General features: G+C 48.9%; 1 protein-coding gene across 4 annotated transcripts in view; it reads left to right on the top strand.

The window, feature by feature from the left end:
• The window catches only part of Abhd2 (abhydrolase domain containing 2, acylglycerol lipase), a 90,321-nt gene extending 73,509 nt beyond the window's left edge, over positions 1-16,812 (top strand). For all 4 annotated transcript variants that reach the window (XM_005077784.4, XM_013118940.2, XM_040729969.1 and 1 more), the window contains 5 exons: positions 1,734-1,826; positions 4,620-4,730; positions 7,096-7,165; positions 9,292-9,376; positions 11,047-16,812. In XM_005077784.4, the coding sequence (XP_005077841.1) occupies positions 1,734-1,826; positions 4,620-4,730; positions 7,096-7,165; positions 9,292-9,376; positions 11,047-11,243 (556 nt within the window). In that variant the 3' untranslated portion in view covers positions 11,244-16,812. The remainder of the gene's footprint in view (positions 1-1,733; positions 1,827-4,619; positions 4,731-7,095; positions 7,166-9,291; positions 9,377-11,046) is intronic.
• Positions 16,813-17,204: the final 392 nt, after the last annotated feature.

Genomic DNA, 17,204 nt, shown 5'->3' with positions numbered 1-17,204 from the left:
GAGCGGTCCTCTGACCTCCATGCGTGTGCCATGGCATGTACACATACACATATCATCATGCACACGCAATAATAGTAAGGTTTAAAAACATTCACTTGAGGGGATCATGTTAGAAACAAGTTCAGGGTGGTGGAGCCCTACGTCTGGAGGTTTTCATTTGAGGAACCCCGGAATCTGCCTTCTTGACCCGTTTCTCAGAGGATTCCATGTTAAGCAGTCATTGGGTTTGGTGACCTCCAGCTCTGGCATTTCGGACTAGGTTAGCCTCTCGTCCCATATGCCCTTTATTGTGGCTCACTGAGAAATATCCATCTCCCAGTTCACAGTCACATAGAACTAGCCAGAACCCTCCTGCCCGGTCACTTGGATACTGAGGGGGCAGCCTTCCACCAGATCGGAGGGAGCAGGGCCTGGAGATGAGGGGTCCTCCCTGCTTCCGCCCGACAGCTGGTCTAATGTTCCACCCACCTTTGTCATCTTTGCTGTTAGACACCACTGGATTCCCTTCCAGCCTCGGTGCAGGGAACTGGCTGTGAATGCTAGCCCAGTGTTCAGAGATCTGGGTTTTTATAAATAGGAAGCTGCTGACAAATTTGTCCTTTTCTTCTCCTCCTCTCTCCCCTCTGCTGTCCTCTCAACGCACCAATCTTACAATATACAAGTCTCCTTGCATTGTGCAGCAATAGCGCCATCTGCTGTTGGCAGATGAGCAGCACAGTTAGCAAAGTAAGGTGTTCAAGTGAGGCAAACAAGAGTGACTCAAGTAGGAACCTAGGATGGTGAAGTGCTTTCCTTCCCACCTTCCCAGAGGCCGCTAAGAGCTGCAGACACGCAATTTCCCGTTGTCACATCAGCCTCATACAATAAGGAGAGAAGGAGGTAGGTTGATTCTCTAGAGCGTGATTGACATTTGGCTGAGACCCTGCAGCCCTCCACATGGAATCCTGAGGCCAGCTAGAGAAGGGCATTGTCCCTGTGTGCTGGCGCTGCCGGGGCTCATAGCCATGGCTGAAGGAAGGAAGGAAGGAAGGAAGGCAAGTTCCATACTGTAAACCGGTGTAGCCTTCTCTTCCTGTGGACACTTGAGACGGGAGGAGACTTTTCATCCCGGGATGGCAGCGGGGCAGGTGGAGCAGGAAGGCGCATCTGCACCCTGACAGGCAGACACGTCCGTCCTTCAGAGGCAAGAGGCTCATTGGCGCAGTATCCTTGTCCTCACCCTGTGAAGCTCTGGATCCCTGTGAACTCCAGGGACTTTTACTAAGCAGCACCCGTGGTGTTGAACCTAAAAACCTCTGCACTGCTGACTCCTAACATTATGGCCAGGACTACCCTCCCCTCCTTACCTCTGCAGTCCATCTTCTCTGAGGTAGGAACTAATGAAAGCAAGAATGCCCCTCGGTGATAGTGGCTTCTCGAAAAGTGTGCTGTTCTCCACTTGAAGCTTCAGCATTTGTACTGTGAACACATCGCGCACACGCACCTTTATGCTCCCCACTTACTTATCTAAGCAGTTGGAGCAGATTCTCACCCCCAGGAGGGTGTCAGCTGTGCCTTTCTGGGCCTGGAGGCTTCCTGCAGGGCCATCTTCAAAGGGCTTTGTGGCTTCTCCCCCGATGTCTGGATGCTGCACACCAACGCTGGTATCCAGCACGGGCGCAAACCAGGCATGCACTGTCCACACAGTCCCTCGTGGTAGTCATGGCGTCTCTCACTTGCTGTGGTTCTTCCAGGGCCCAGGAGACCTTCATGCAGTGGGACCAGTGTCGCCGATTCTACAACTTCCTCATGGCCGACAACATGAAGAAGATCATCCTGTCTCACAGGTTAGGCCTCCTCCTCTTTTCTCGAAGGCGATAGCTGGTAACTCCTGCTGAGACGTGACACTCTTCTCCCCGAGGTTGCCTGGCACTGTTTAAGTGGCCTTCCTCCTCAGGGTGCTCCTGGGAAGGGCTTCAGGACTGGGTCTTGTCCAGACCTCAACTTCAGCCCCGTGGCGGGAGGCTCAGCGGTGCCTGCTCCAGGCTCTTGGAGTAATGTGAGGGAGCAGGAGTCAGCGATGTTAGCAATGGCCTTGTTCTGATTATCCCCACTGTTGTTTTGGCTCCTCCCTTCCCCTCTAGCTGGACAGGAGTGTGAGGAGACCCTGCTCCCTCTGCGTCTCCACCTGTCTGTCCCTGTCAGCATTGCCCACTGGGCCCACGCCGTCCTTGAGGCCCATCTAGGCCCCCCTTCTTGCACCAAGCTGCTTTTTTGAGGCTTTCCTTGGGTCTGTCCTGTGCCTTGAGTAATCTGGGCATGTTTTCACTCCTCCTCAAGCAGTAGTTCTCAACCTGTGGGTTGAATGACCTTTTCAGAGGGGTCACCTAAGGCCACTGGAAAACACAGATGTTTTCATTACAATTCATAACAGTGGCAAAATTACAGTTATGAAGTAGCAACAAAAATAATTTTATGGTTGGGGGGTCAGCAGAACATGAGGAACTGTATTAAAGGGTCACAGCACTGCCCTAGAACCTGGGACTCCAAGGAACACATGCTGGACAGAGTAGAGTACAGCCCAGCTGAAGTCCCAGTGGGTCTGAGGATTTACTGAGACTCTCTAGCCAGACGGAGTGAAGTTAGATTGCCGATGCCAAATTTAAGTCCTTGTGTCTGCACCTCTAGAATGGACAGTGCAGCCTACTGCAGAAGATTTGTTTTGCTGAAAGGTTGAGGAGTGTTGCTTAAAAAAAGTCCCGAAGGTTTATTATGCAATTGCTAACAAACTGGGAAGGCATGTTAGTGTGTTTATCACAGAAAGCCAACTAACTGAACTCTGAGGAAAACTTTAGGTTATGAATTCAATCCTTTGCCGCCTTATTTGGGAAAAAGTAAGTCCTAAGGAAGGCTGTTGATCTCCTTTTAGAGAGGTTATAAATGGATACCAGAACACTGCATTTCTGGCATGACTGTTCCCTCCTGTCGCGCCAACCCTCAAAGCAGACTCAGTCCTCCCTCTGCTGCGTGACTGAGAGCAGGAGCATGGAAGGGAAGTCCACCCTGCCTGTTGTCATCCCTACCTTCACTGTCATGTCCAAAATGGCCATTCCTCTTCGTAGAAATGACCTCTGGATGGAAGCCACTCCTCTGTCTCCACAGATGCACAGGTTCAAACAAGAGCAGATGAAAATCACAGTTAGCCTTGCAAAGGTTCTGTCTGTGCCGGATGTGTGCAAGTTTACCTCTTGAGAGTCTGTCTACAGGTTCTAGCAGGGGAGCGTAGCTACTTGTATACCCTTGACTGAAGACCATTCTCTATTTAGGGAAGGTTGTCCTCTTTGACCAACCATGCAGTTTCCATAGAGACACACAGGGAGTTGTGAGGAATGAGGGGGTCACTAGCCTAGCCAACCCCATTACCCTCATTTCTTCTGCCCTAAACAGTATAATCAAGTCTAACATCTGTTTCCATTCCACTCGCAATGTCTTAGGTATTACATGTAATTTAGAGATGATTAAACATACAGGAGATGGCAGAGTTACATGCTCATCCAAAAGCCAGGTATGGTGGCACATGCTCTTGTTGTCCAAGCTACTCAAAAAATTGAGGCAGCAAGGTTGCTTGAGCCTAGGAGTTTGAGAACATCCTGGGTAACACAAAGAGACCCCACTCTATCCCATCCGCCCACCACCCTCCAAAAATATCAGTCCTGGAGTATCTGTGGATTTGGATCTCTGAGCAGTACCCTCTTTTGTCGTTGTTGTTTTGTTTTGTTTGTTTTTCGAGACAGAATTTCTCTGTGTAGCCCTGGCTGTCCTGGAACTCGCTCTGTAAACAAGGCTGGCCTCAAATTCACAATTGCTAGGATTAAAGGTGTGTGCCACCACTGCCCAGCATCTGAGGACTATCCTAAAACTAACTGCCTGTAGATACCAACGGTGACAGTTTACAGCTTTTCAGTGAACACTGTGGAGAGCTGTGATTTAGCCAGATGCCGAAGGCATTGCTGGTTAGCTTCCTTATTAAGCAACACACACAGCTTGTAAAGGAACAAGGACCTGCCAACCTTTGGCAGCATCAACGTCAGTGTAAACCTGAATCTCCTTGTTTGGCCTGCTGCCCATCGCTTTTCCAAAACACTCTTCCTGGGCTTCCTCCCCTGTGCTAAAGGTTGTATAATAGCCAGCCAACTTGACACCTAGTCTTCAGTTGGTCTTGGTATCCTGAAAGGAAAATAGGGCTTTTAATGTTCCCTTTCCTATACATGCCCATCTTCTTGGATGTTCTAAAGGCTCGAAGGAATCAGGCATGGTAGCACATGCTTGTAATCCCCGAATGTGGGAGATAAAGGCAGGAGGCTCAGGAGTCCAAGGTCGTCCTTGGTTACATGGGGGATTTAAAATTAGCCTGGACTACATAAGAGTGTAGGTTCAATCCTCAGTAACACAGGGAAACAATAAATGAATGAATGAATGAATGAATGAATGAAAGAGCTCGAGGGCTGTGTGTCTAGTTTGCCCTATCTCTAGTCCCATGGCAGCCAGCTCTCCTGGTCTGCCTGTGAACAGGACAGCGGGCTCTGCTGTGGTGATTTCTCCCCCCACATTGCTCTGTTTACTTGTGTGCCTTGTTCTAGACAAGCTCTTTTTGGAGACCACGTTAAGAAACCCCAGAGCCTGGAGGACACAGACTTGAGCCGGCTGTACACAGCGACATCCCTGATGCAGATTGATGACAATGTGATGAGGTGGGTCCCCAAGGCCAGGCCACAGTGCTGGTCAGCTCTGCCCGGCGCCACTGCCTTGCTCCACTTGCTTTGGTGGCTTTTTTTCATTTTAGTAAGAGTCTAGTGCTTAGAATAAGAGATCATAGGAAATGCTCATCTCTTGGAAGTGGGTAAAGACTGTGGCCTCTCCTCCCATGTGCCACAGGCAGCTTGAACTGGGGGATGAAGTGTGCTCACCTGGCACACTCGTACACCTAGTGTGTCCCTCTCTGTACACCGTATGTCCTGCCTCAACACAGGACAAGATCAATGCCCCCAGGTTTGCCTTTGCAGTGGGGGAGTAGTTTTTCTTCTACATGGCAAGCATGCTTATCCAGACTTTGATGGCTGAGTCTATCAAAAGAGATGACCAGAGGTAGACCAAGAGAGCCGTAGGTTTCACACTCTGGGCATGGGGATGAGGTACTTCTGGGCAGAAGCTGTAGTCCCGGCCTATTTCTCTCATTCGCTCTTTCCCTGCCTGGATTGGTGGCTCCAATGGTCTCACCTTTGCTGGCACCAGCACCTTCTAATTGAAGTTAGAACTTCCCTTGTAGAGTTCATCTCAGACCTTGTCCCTGTCTTTCACATTTCACAATCCTTTGATACCTTTAGACAGAGCCTAAACCAAGCAGGTCTTCCTCGGATAGGTGGCCATTGGCCTGAGGCTGTAAGAGCTCTGCTTTTTTTCCGTCATGAAACTCCTATCCTTTCACACCAGGTAAAGTCGAAGGTGACGGTTACTGTTTTCTCAAAGCAAATAGAAGCTATGGAATTGCTAGTATATTTAAGAAGTGGAAATTGTCTTAATTAAGGCTTTTATTTCTTTGAAAAGACATCAGCAACTCGTACAAGGAAATCATTTAATTGAGGTGACTTGCTTACAGTTTCAAAGGTTCAGTCCATTATCACCACGGTGGGGACCATGGTGGTTTGCAAGGAGCCATGGTGCTGGAGAGGTAGCTGAGAGTCCTACATCTTGACTAAGACACTGGGCAATATTATCCTGAGCATAGGAAACCTTCAAGCCCACCCCACAGTGACACACTTCCTCCAATAAGGCCATACCCATTCCAACAAGGCCACGCCTCCTAATAGTGCGACTCCCTATGAGATTATGGGGGCCAATTACATTCAAACTACTACAGAAATAAATGATGCCCAGCCCTCTAAGAGTACAGTATATAGCTTACTGTGGTAACTAATAAGGAGAGAAAAGTAACTTAATTTTAATTTAATATAAATTTCCCATCCATCTTCTTAATTGAAGCCCCAAAGAAAAAGTCCCTTCAATTCTGGTAAAACTCTTCATCATTGTTAGTATTGGGTGGCTGTGGTTCTGTCATCAGGCCACTCCTGCAGTGTCCTCAGAGTGGTCACCAGCAATGCTGGAGGATTGGAATACTCTGGGAAGACCACAGAGGACAGATTCACACAGTCTGGATGTGATCTCTGTACACAGCTTGCTTCCCCACCAGGGTCCCTATTGGTCTAGCCTGAGCCTTCTGGGTCAGTTTCTGACCGAGATACCTGAAAAGGGAAGAGGCAGAAGAGATCTGTCACAGCTCTGGGGGAGGCAGGACATCTCAGAGACCTGAGTCGAAATGGAAGGTCCACCCTGGTAGGAAAGAAAGGGAGGTTGGGAGGTCTGACCAATGGTAGAATTTGGGGTATCAGGGTGTCAGAGCCCCAGCTGAACTCTCCAGGCCTGTCAGCACGAGCTGAGCAGAGCTGCAGACCTCTCTGTTGTGAAACCTCAAGTGGTCAGTGGCAGGTATAGCTCCTTGCCTGGACAGAACTGGCAACTTCAAAATGCTCTTGTCACATCTTACTCTCCGGCACACTTCATTCCATCGGCTCCAGGGTAACCCTGACAAAAGCAAAGTTCTAGCTCATGCATGTCTGTGACCCTGAGTTTCCCATCAAAGGAGATAAACCAGTTTATGCTGCCTGAAAAGATGCTGCAGCCAATGCCGATTATAACGGCTAACACTGAGGTTTCTCCAGGCAAGGTACGCGTAAGCACTCTGTCATCAGTCACAGCACAGCAAGGACGGTCCTGTCTTTGATCCACTGTACAGTGAGACGCCAGGGCCAGGAAACCGAGATTGCACAACACAAAGTGGCAGAACCAGGCTCGAATCCAGATCTTAAGCCCATGCTCTCGGCTCCAAACTCTGCCACCTACATTCATTTTATTTATGCGAAAGCTAGAACCATGGTGAAATCACTGCCTGTACAGATTCTGCTATTGCCATGAGTTAGTGTGGAAACCGGAGAGTCATCAGCTCAATTCTCTAACAGACACTGTTTTGCCTTTGTGTGTGTATATGTGCTTGTGTTCCAGAAAGTTCCATGGCTATAACTCCCTGAAGGAATATTATGAGGAAGAAAGCTGCATGAGATACCTGCACAGGGTGAGTGGCTGTCCCGTCTCAGAGTCAGAGTCACCCCAAATCAGTGTCACCATGGCCCCATGTCACCCCAAATCAGTGTCACCATGACCCACCTTAGAGTCAGTTTCACGGGGGCCAGCTCTGCCCATGACAACAAATACCCTTCCTGAGTTCGCTGGTGGAAGCAGAGCGAGCGTTTGACCAACATCACTCTAGTTCATCACTCAGATTTCCCACTGAGCCGGCTGCCCGCGCTGTGACTCCCATACTCTAAAGCCCAGAGCTGTACTCAGACACGCAGGCTTCTCTCAAGGATGAAATTGCCTGCAGCATGGAGTTTATCCTTAGACATCCTTTGACAGTACAATAATAAAAACACCCATTTCTGGTGTGGTTTTTCACGGGAGATCCATCTGGCTTTCTTTCTGCCCTTGAACCTGTCTTGTGGCTGTACATATCTTATTAGCATGCCTTCTAGGACTGCACTCCCGGATTTCTGCCATGGTCTGGTAAACACAGAATAAATTAGGTGGAGTTCTGTATCAAAGTGATAAGGAACATGCCTTCTGAAACATGTAATAGGCATAGTAGATGCACCTGCGGTAACCAGTACTCAAGAAGCTGAGGCAGGAGGATTGCTGTGAGTTGGTAACAACTTGGGGTACATAGCAAGGACCCAGCCAGCCAGAAATATATTGAAAGACCACAACTCAAATAGAGAAAGAAGGCTAGCAAGATAGATAGCTCAGCAGGTGAAGGCGCTTGCCACCAAGCCTGGTATTCTGAGTTCAAATCCCAGGGCCCACATGGTGGAAAAAGAGAAGTAACTCCCCAGTTGTTCCCTGACCTCTCATCCATGAACACAAACACACACACACACACACAGAGAGAGAGAGAGAGAGAGAGAGAGAGAGAGAGAGAGAGAGAGAGAGAGATACACAAATCAATGCAATAAAAAGTTAAAGGTGACTGATTTTGACCTGTTCTTTTAAACAGCTACAGCAAACCTTATGTTTACCAAGTTTGTGGCAAACACAACGCCCATGTTTTTACCTGAACCAGCACTGAGCCCGTCTCTCATCCTGCCATGCACCATTGCCCTTATGCCAACACACAGCTCCCGTTTATGAGTGTCCCTGTGCCCGACCCCCTGATCCTCAGCTCATGGGGATGGTTGTGAATTATAGCTCTGTGACTGTCTTGGTTGTGGGTTCTCCTGAGTCAGCATCATTTGACATGCCAGAGTTCCAGGAGAGCACAGGCATTTCGTATGTCAGGATAGCAGTTCAGGAAGGTCTGAGTGCACCCATCAGCATCACCTACACTGGAAACCAAAAGGAGGCTCTTATCATCTGTTTTACTAATGAGCAAACTGAGCACAGTCCTGCCAAGTGTTCCCTGATACCCACCAACCCACTCCTATTTGTTTGTGCAGTTTTGTTAAAATGCCGCTGAAGGGATCTACCACTGAGTGACATCTCTAATGCTTGGTTTTTTGAAATAGGGTCCTGAGATAAAGACACATAGGTAGACAGACAGACAGACAGACAGACAGACAGACAGGCAAAAAGATACATACATGCTTACATACATACAGACAGACACATAGACAGATACATACATACACACATAGATAGATGCATACATACATATATACATATATATAGATAGATACACAGATAGATAGTAGATACATACAGATAGATAGATATATAGATAGATATTAGATACCTATATATACATAGACACATATATAGATACATACCTACATACACAGACAGATAAATAAATAATAGACAGACAGACAGATACACACACAGACTCTTGATGCTGTCATTTTTCTGGGAAATGTGGCTAATCCAAAACACTAACAATAATCAGAAACACTTGTGAGTGGCATTAAGTACACACTGAGCCCAGTCTCCCATGAGCACAGAGGTCTCCTGGGGCACTGGCAGCTGCGCTCCTAACTGTACCTGCTGCGGGGTGGTGATCACAGCAGACTTGTCACTCATCTCGCTTCCAGTGACAGCGAGGCACCCCAAGGCTCCAACCCAGCAAGCGGAGCTGTGAGCATTTCCCTCTGCTTCAAAGGCGTGTCCGGTAGGGAGCGGGCCATGCAACTCCGGTTTTCCTTCTTGCTGTAGATATACGTGCCTCTTATGCTGGTGAATGCAGCTGACGACCCCTTGGTGCACGAAAGCCTTCTAACCATTCCAAAGTCTCTCTCAGGTGAGTTTCTTCCCACTGTGTCCCCAGCCACACAGTGGATTACCACTGTAAACTTTGTCACCTCCGCTGTTCTCTGGAGGGAGGGGCAGCTCATTGATAGTCCTAGACTTCCATCCTGGTGCAGGAGACGGGACCGTTCTTGATGCCCATCACCAAGAGAGTGGTCTGTAGCAGCGTCGTCTCATAGCTGTCATTCCGTTAAATGGGAGAGCCTGACTGAAAGAGATATTTGGAACTAAAATTTGCCCTAAAAAGCAAAACAAAAAAACCAAAAAAACAAAAACAAAGCCAATTCTGCTTCCTCTGGTGACAGACAGCTCCTCCATCTGCCTGGACGTTATAGGCAGCTGAAGTGGCAGAGAACGTTGCTCACAGAAACCATGCAGACTTAACCCATCCTGTGTCGGCACTACAGGGAAGGCAGAGAGAGGAAAGACTGGGGTTCCAGTTATTTCGAATTGCAGTTTCCGATCCCTGGGGTATCACAGTCCTCTATGATTCCGTTTCCCCCGTAAATGTCATAGCCTAAAGAAAGAGCTAACCCTGCCCTTGCACCACAGCAGCAGAGGAGGGCTTCCGCCTCACAGGGCTTCTGTGCTGCCCAGGAGAAAGGCTCCTGTCAACCCCCCAGCCACCCTGTGGACTCCCAGCACACCACACCACAGCCCACTCAGCCACGTGCAACAGCGCTTATCTCCCGGCCGGAAAGTAACATCGACAGGACTAACGCTGTCCCGCAGAAATGTGCAAAATAGCAACTAGAAAGGAAGGGTGGAGGGAGTGAGACATGAGTCCAAGTCCAGCCTCAGGCCCTCAGCTCTCAGGGTAGACATTTAGCGCCTGGCACCGGGAGCCTGGGCATCTTTTTTTAAAGATTTGTGTGCATGTATATCAGTGTGAGGATGCTCTGGAATGGGAGTTACAGACAGTTGTGAGCTGTCATGTGGGTGCTGGGAACTGAACCCATGTCCTCTGGAAGAGCAGCCAGTGCGCTTAACCACTGAGCTACCTGGCCTTCATCCTGAAGGTTGATGCTCTGTGCTCTCTTTTCTCTCGGATCACCTGCACACTTTAGTGCTGTGACCCATCCTCTGAGCCTTCCCACGCTTGGAGTTGGATATATTTCAGTAAGATACCCTGAGGAATCCAGGAACACAAAGCTGGGAAGCACAGCCAATCAGCTGGGGCTCTTCAGCATCAGCCAATCAATCAGCTGGGGCTCTTCAGCATCAGCCAATCAATCAGCTGGGGCTCTTCAGCATCCCCAGCACAGCGTTGGCTCCCCTCGCTCGCTCTCTTTCACCCCTAAGGCTGTAACTTAGTCATGTGGAGGTCGGGGCGCAGCTTGGGTTTATAGAGCTTTAAGAATGAGTTCTAAGATCTTCTGAAGCCGGTGCCCTTTTGGCAGTGCTGGAGACTGAACTCTGGGGGTTTTCGTAGGCTAGGGCAGTGTTTTACTGTTGACCTGCGCCCCCAGCCTTTTTGGTGCCCGTTATCCGCCAGGCTCATGAGGTCCGTCCGACTTGCCTGCCCACTTGAGAAGAGACAGCACAGTGAGCAATGGTTGCATGCCCACTTAGGTGCCCTCTGGGGAATGCCCACCTCCCCAGCTCTCTCACCTTTCTCTGGAGTTAAGAGGATGCTGTAATTCTGCTGCCTTTCCCCCACAGAGAAACGGGAGAATGTCATGTTTGTGCTGCCTCTGCACGGGGGCCACCTGGGCTTCTTCGAGGGCTCCGTGCTGTTCCCTGAGCCACTGACGTGGATGGATAAGCTCGTGGTGGAGTATGCCAATGCCATTTGCCAATGGGAAAGGAATAAGTCCCAGTGCTCAGACACCGAGCAGGTGGAGGCGGAGTTAGAATGAGGCCTCTGGACTCTGGCGTGTTCCCGCAGCCCTCCTCTGGAACCCACGGCTGTTTCAGGTCTCCCCTCTCCCCCAGTGACCTGGATCTGACCTCATACCATCAGTGGGGGCCACCCATCATGCACCCTGTCTCAAGTAGGCAGCTCTCCCTGGGAGCTCCAGGCTATTTTTGTGCTTAGTTACGGGTTTTCTCCATTACATTGTTAGCCATGGTGACAAGCTACAAGATTCTCACCTTTCTGTCCAGTTTCAGTATCTGATTGCTTTCACGCCAGTTACATCTAATTTTCCTACTAAGGAGCGCATCCGAACTGCAGTTTCCCTTTGCCAATCAAAGGCCTTTCCCTGAGAACCGTGAAGGATGTGTGTGTCACTTTGTGACAGTTGTGTGTGCCCTCGTAGAGTCTCCAACAAGAAGTCAGCATCCCTGACCAATGCTGAAGAAATGACTCAGCTTTGGGAGCCTGAGAGCCTGGGGCCTCCTGGGCCTGAGTTTTGCCTCCAAAACAAAAGAGATTCCCTGAGTCTAAAGCCAATTCCTTCTCACCATCTCCCAAGACACCTTCCTCCCACCTTGCTGCTGCTGAGAGTTGCATGGGGCATTTGTCTAAAAATTCAGCCTCCCAGATCCCTCCCCTTGGAGACGCTGACTCGGTGGGTTTGGGAAGGGGCCTGGGGATTTTAATTTTTGACAAGTGCCCCAGGGAATTCTCATCACCCAGCAAACTGAGGGAAACACCATACTACAGCGCCTTTAAATTAGAAACATCTTGGTGGCTCATTTAATTGACACTCATAAGACACAGTGTCTCTTTGCTCTCAGAGACCTCCAAAGCAGCAGGGCCTGTTGTATGACTGCCTTTGTGTGATATCAGTGTGGTGTCCCTAAGAGGGGGAAGGCGTTTGGGCTTAGCCCTAGCTCTGTTTCTCCCCGGATGTATGACCCTGGACAAGTCCCTTTGGACTTGACTCTCTTCCCTTACCAGGTAGACTGCCGAGATGACCACCAGTTTAAAGTTCAGTGACAAACTCAGTGTACTGAGGTCTGAGAGAACATCCCTCTGAGGGAGCCTGGGAGTCTGTCTTCCCGGGCTGAGCATGCAAACCAGGCCTTGCAATGTTCCCCTTCCCCATTTAATATAAAGAGATTTCAGAGTCTTAATCACTCGCTCGTCATTTTAGTTTCTCAGCCCAGGGTCCGCCTAACTCTGGGTTTTGATACCAAATGACTCAAAAGTTGGATCTGAGTTTGAAGAAATGTATGTCCACCTGAGAGGAGAGGCTGCTCTTTTGAAGCCGGTTTGTAACTAAATAACCTCCGGGTTGTCTGTTGGGTAGATATTTCCAAAATGTCTTCTTGAGTGGACATGCCACTCTAGCTTCAAGTACTCTTCTGGAATCCATGTGGTACTTGAATCTCTAAGAACCTGCACTTTGAAAAATCAGCAGTTGCTCTCGAATTAAATGAAACTGTGGGTGAATTGCCTGGATACTGTTTAAAAAAACAAAATTGTTTTCTCTGCTTCATCTCCTTTGGCTCCAGGACAGACTGAAGTATAGTAGTGAGTCTGTACGGATATTTAAGGAGCCACCTGTGTACCCGAATGCCAATCCTCAGGGCCCCGGGCGGAATAGAGAGTGTGGGCATTGGCCCAAGAGACTGTAACAGGAACGTCTGTGGATTGAAGAACTGTTTTCTGACAATCACTAGATCATCCCATAACACTGTACGTGGACATTCTCCCGGAAGACTGAGCTGTCTGGGTCTCCAGCTTGCTTTGCTATAATTTCTTCACATTCACCAAATTATGTCACTGTGCCCCTCCAATGGTTGTCACTTTCTCTGTTGCATGTCTTTTTTTTTTTTTTATGTTCTCTTAGCACAAATTGGCACTTTATTATCCATTCCTCAATTTGGAAACTAATCCTCACTGTCAGTTTCCCTCCACCCAACCGCAGCTATTAGAAGACTCACATAGTTCCTGTTGCTGCCTTTAGCCCTGAAGACAAATTTTAAAGAAAGCAATAAGGGGATAGAGTTGAGTCATGGTCCCCAGAAGTAAGCGCCTCTCTTCGTTTGCCTGAGGTCATCTCTTTCCAAGTCCTGACAAAGCAGTAGCTTGGGTGCCACCTGCTTCAGAGAAAAGTCGCCCTATTGTCACACTTGGGAGGAAGTGGGAGACTGTCCTGTCTTTACAGCAGTCCTGGAGACTCACCCAGGAGAGGCAGAGCTGGGCCACAGCCTTTGTTGCCACACTGCTGGTACTCCAGCCCCCAGGACTGGGGGAGGGGACATGTGCCAGCTGAAACCTCCTTGGTGTGTGGCTCTGAATGGCACTGGTGTCCCATTTTGCTTCACATGAAATCAACTGAAGCTCTTTATTCAAGCTTTGGGCTCTCAGACATGGAAATGAGACCGTGACCATGGCAGTCTGACAGGAAAATGCTTGTTTGACCCTGAGTGAGAGCACAGAGGCCTGAGTGTGAGGAGCTTGTCTAATGAACGAGGGAACAGCCCTCTATGTAGGTCAGCCTCTTTCTTTCCTCTGGGCTCCCTTGCTTTCTTCCCAAAGTCGTCCGTTTCCGATAATGATGTGAACTGTCTGCTGGCTATCAAGGACTTACTCAGAACCAAAGGCCAAATTTTTAGAGAACATTTGAATATTCTAAAGATCAAGGACATAAATTATATGGATCTAGACCATTCTATAGCACTATAGCAGGGATAGCATTAAAACCCAAGTGAGGAAAGCATCCACATTACTCTAGCTGTGTCTCCTGCCTCTCACATAATTGGAAGACATTATCTTTGGTCAACTTAGAGTAACCTAGCTTGAAAAAGAGATAATCAAGACTGGGTAGTTAGCAGACAGTTTTCCCAGACTACGATGACTGCATCATCCATTCCTGAGCTGAATGAAGGTGACAAGTTTGTTGTGTTGTCCATATTCTTTTCATTTCTGTGGCATCTTACAGTTGCAGGGAACCTGAAGTGTTCTTGAAAGGGAAGTCTTCCTTTATCCCCATGGTGTTTCATACCCAGGGTCAGGAGGCCTGTGTGTGTGCCCCCCCACACCTCCCACACCCCCGCTCTAACTCACTTTGGACCTGAGCAAGTCACTGCACCTTTCTGAACCTGTTACCTCATTCTACATCATCTCTGAGACTGTTTCGTCCATTTACGGATCATTTTCTCAGTCATTGCCAAGTAAAAACAGGTGAATCGAGACCCATCAGTTCATCTTGAGAGGACTCGGAGAGAAGGCGCGTGCGCGGTCAGCTTTTCCTAGTTAGGACTCTGGATGGAATCCAAAGCCATCTTTGGCCTCTCTTTCTTGTCTTCACCACTAAGACAGTTTCCTCGATATTCTGAGCATAGTCCCGTGACTGTGGCAGGTGAGGGCCACCGGTAATAAGTAAAGTACCTCCGTCCTTCAGTGTGACCAGGCAAAGCATGGACCGTTGCCAGGACAGAGTCCTTCCTGTACAGGCTCATTCTGAACCCAGGCTGTACTCCGTGGCTGAGCCTTCTGGGTAGCTGAGCTTATATGGCTGGCATCCGGATGAGAGCTCTCTTTGTAAGTGGCTGACTTGAGAGAGAGTTTGCCAGCTCCGGGGATACAGTACATGTGTTCTTGTTTGTGTTTGCCCCGGAAGCAGGTGTCAGAGATGTGAGAGGCTTTTCTTTTCCCGTGGCCTTGATTCTGGCTTAGAGTGACATTTTTAAAAGAAGAAGAAAAAGGAAAAACAAAAACAAAAATATGTGGAGTTGGAGGAAGTCCTGGGGCTTCCTCCTTGAGACACACAGGAAAGTCGTTAGGAAGCATGTCACTTCAGCGTCCTGTCACGGTGTTTCATCTGGAATTGTTTTCCTTACCCAGAAAGCCTTAACTTGCCTCTAGAAAATCCCCTGGTATGACAACATTGTGGCGTAAGAATTCAAACTCTTCTTACTCTGAAAGTTTGAGGCAAAGCCACAGCCAAACCAGAGAATTTCCTCAGGTGGCCTGGAGGCTCCTGTGACGTCACCCCCACCTCTCCCCTCCAACAACGTGAGTGGTGTGGAACAACCCTGTCACCTGTCCTCTTTGCCTTACTCCTCTCAAAGCCACTTTGGATCACCCAGATGCATCCAGAAGGGGCCTGCTCAGCACCCAGACACCAAGCAGTTGAGGGCCAGGTTTCTTCCACCTGGTATCTAAGCAAAGGACAGTATCCCCTCTTCATATACTAGGGTGTTTTTTCCTAAACTATATTAACAGCTAAGGACACAGGAACAGGCCCCTGCCGACTAACAGAACGGCATTGAGAGCAAAGGCTGCCCCGCCAGCCTGTCTCTGCTGCCTCCTGGTGCTTTGCTACAGCCCAGCATCCTCTGGTAGTGGTCCTTAGAGACAGGCCACACAGTCCAGCTCGCCAACAGTCCCCAGACACCCAGAACATAGACAGCTGTCCCTTTTGGAAAAGTCCGTCCTCCGTGTTTTCCAAACTGTCTTCCTAGCATGTGTGTAGTTAGAGCTTTCACCGATGCCTAATAAAGAAGCTGAAATTAATTTCTAATTGGTAGGTTAAATCTGGCACCCTGAGTCTCGTGAAAGTCCTCAGCCTTTAACTAGACTCCTGTCAGTTAGTAACAAATTCCATAGCCTTCTGTCTCCCCATTCTGGTCCCCTTTAGGCAAGTAATCTTCTATTGTCATAAGCTGGGGACAGGCCACTTCTGGCGCCTGCAGAAGTACCCTTCACCTCTGGGCATTCTACCCCCAGACCACACACACAGCAGGCAACATCACCTAAAAGAAAAAGAAATTGCCAACCTCCTTGGTCCTCCGGGGCCAACCACTGTTCTCCCAGGTTGCTCTCACGAGGGAACCCAGTTCCTGGCTAGACTCACTTTGGTCTTCATTTTGGCCTCTTTAGTTTTCCTAAAGCACAAGGCTGTGTAGAATCCTGTCACCTCCCCATCCCCACACCCATTCCAGGTGACCTGGGTCTCTCCTGCAGCCTCAGGCTCAGGTCACTGGACCTGGGCTTGCAACTTCCCCACTGCCTCTGCCTTAGTGACCCGGGGCTAGGGTGGGGGAGGGGCCAGCTCGCCTCCCTCCTTTTCCTAGGTAAACTCCAGCCAACCACAGTCTTAAGCTGGCACATCTGCTTCCAGATTGATTTTCAAGAACCATCACTCTCACATTCCTGATTCTAGTTCACTTTGCTTTGCCCTCTCTGGGTTTTACGGAACTCCAGATGCTGCCCCGGAAATACTGTATCTCGGAGTCCGAGCTCTGAAAGCCCCTGCCTGTGCCGCTGTGTCCTTCGACTCCTCCAGCAAGGCGTTTCGGACCTGCAATTAGCAATGCAACTTTTTCTAACCACGACGATATTCACCTTTATTAAGAAATTATAGTACACAATGGCGTCCTTGATTGTTTTATGTTCTCACATTACTTTTGATCCTACTTTGATTCTGTGTGGTGGTGAACAAAGATCATTACAAACAAAAGCTGTAATTTTGTTATCTTTGATTCAATGGGATTTCTTTACTTAAAAAAAATAAAAGACTTAAAAATGTAGAGTGTTTGTGTGTGCTTTGTATAGTGAGGGGCTTCTACGTAAAAAGGGTGCGTCTGGGGGGCCAAGAGGTGGCTCGGTGCATAAAGTGCTTGCTTGAGGACCTGAGTTCGGATCCCCAGCTCCCAAGGCAGGTGTGGGGTCCATGCCTGTAGATTATAAAGCTAGGAGGCAGGCATGGGAGGGTCCCTGGGGCTTACGTCTGGTTGTTCTACCTACCTGACTCTAACTCCAGAGACCCAAAGGAGAGAGTGACAGAGGAGGACATATCGTGTTGATCTTTAGCGTCTGCATGAGAGCACACACGCCGTGCATACAAGCACACAAAGGGTGTTTCCTGTGTCTGCATCAAAGCCCAGGGCTCAGTGGCAGTGCACAGAACGCCCATTTCCTA

Source organism: Mesocricetus auratus, unplaced genomic scaffold (assembly GCF_017639785.1).
Source record: "Mesocricetus auratus isolate SY011 unplaced genomic scaffold, BCM_Maur_2.0 Super-Scaffold_4256, whole genome shotgun sequence".
In the NCBI taxonomy this organism is placed as follows: Eukaryota; Metazoa; Chordata; class Mammalia; order Rodentia; family Cricetidae; genus Mesocricetus; species Mesocricetus auratus.
Note: the sequence above shows the minus strand (reverse complement) of the source record. Positions and strands in the feature narration are given on the sequence as shown.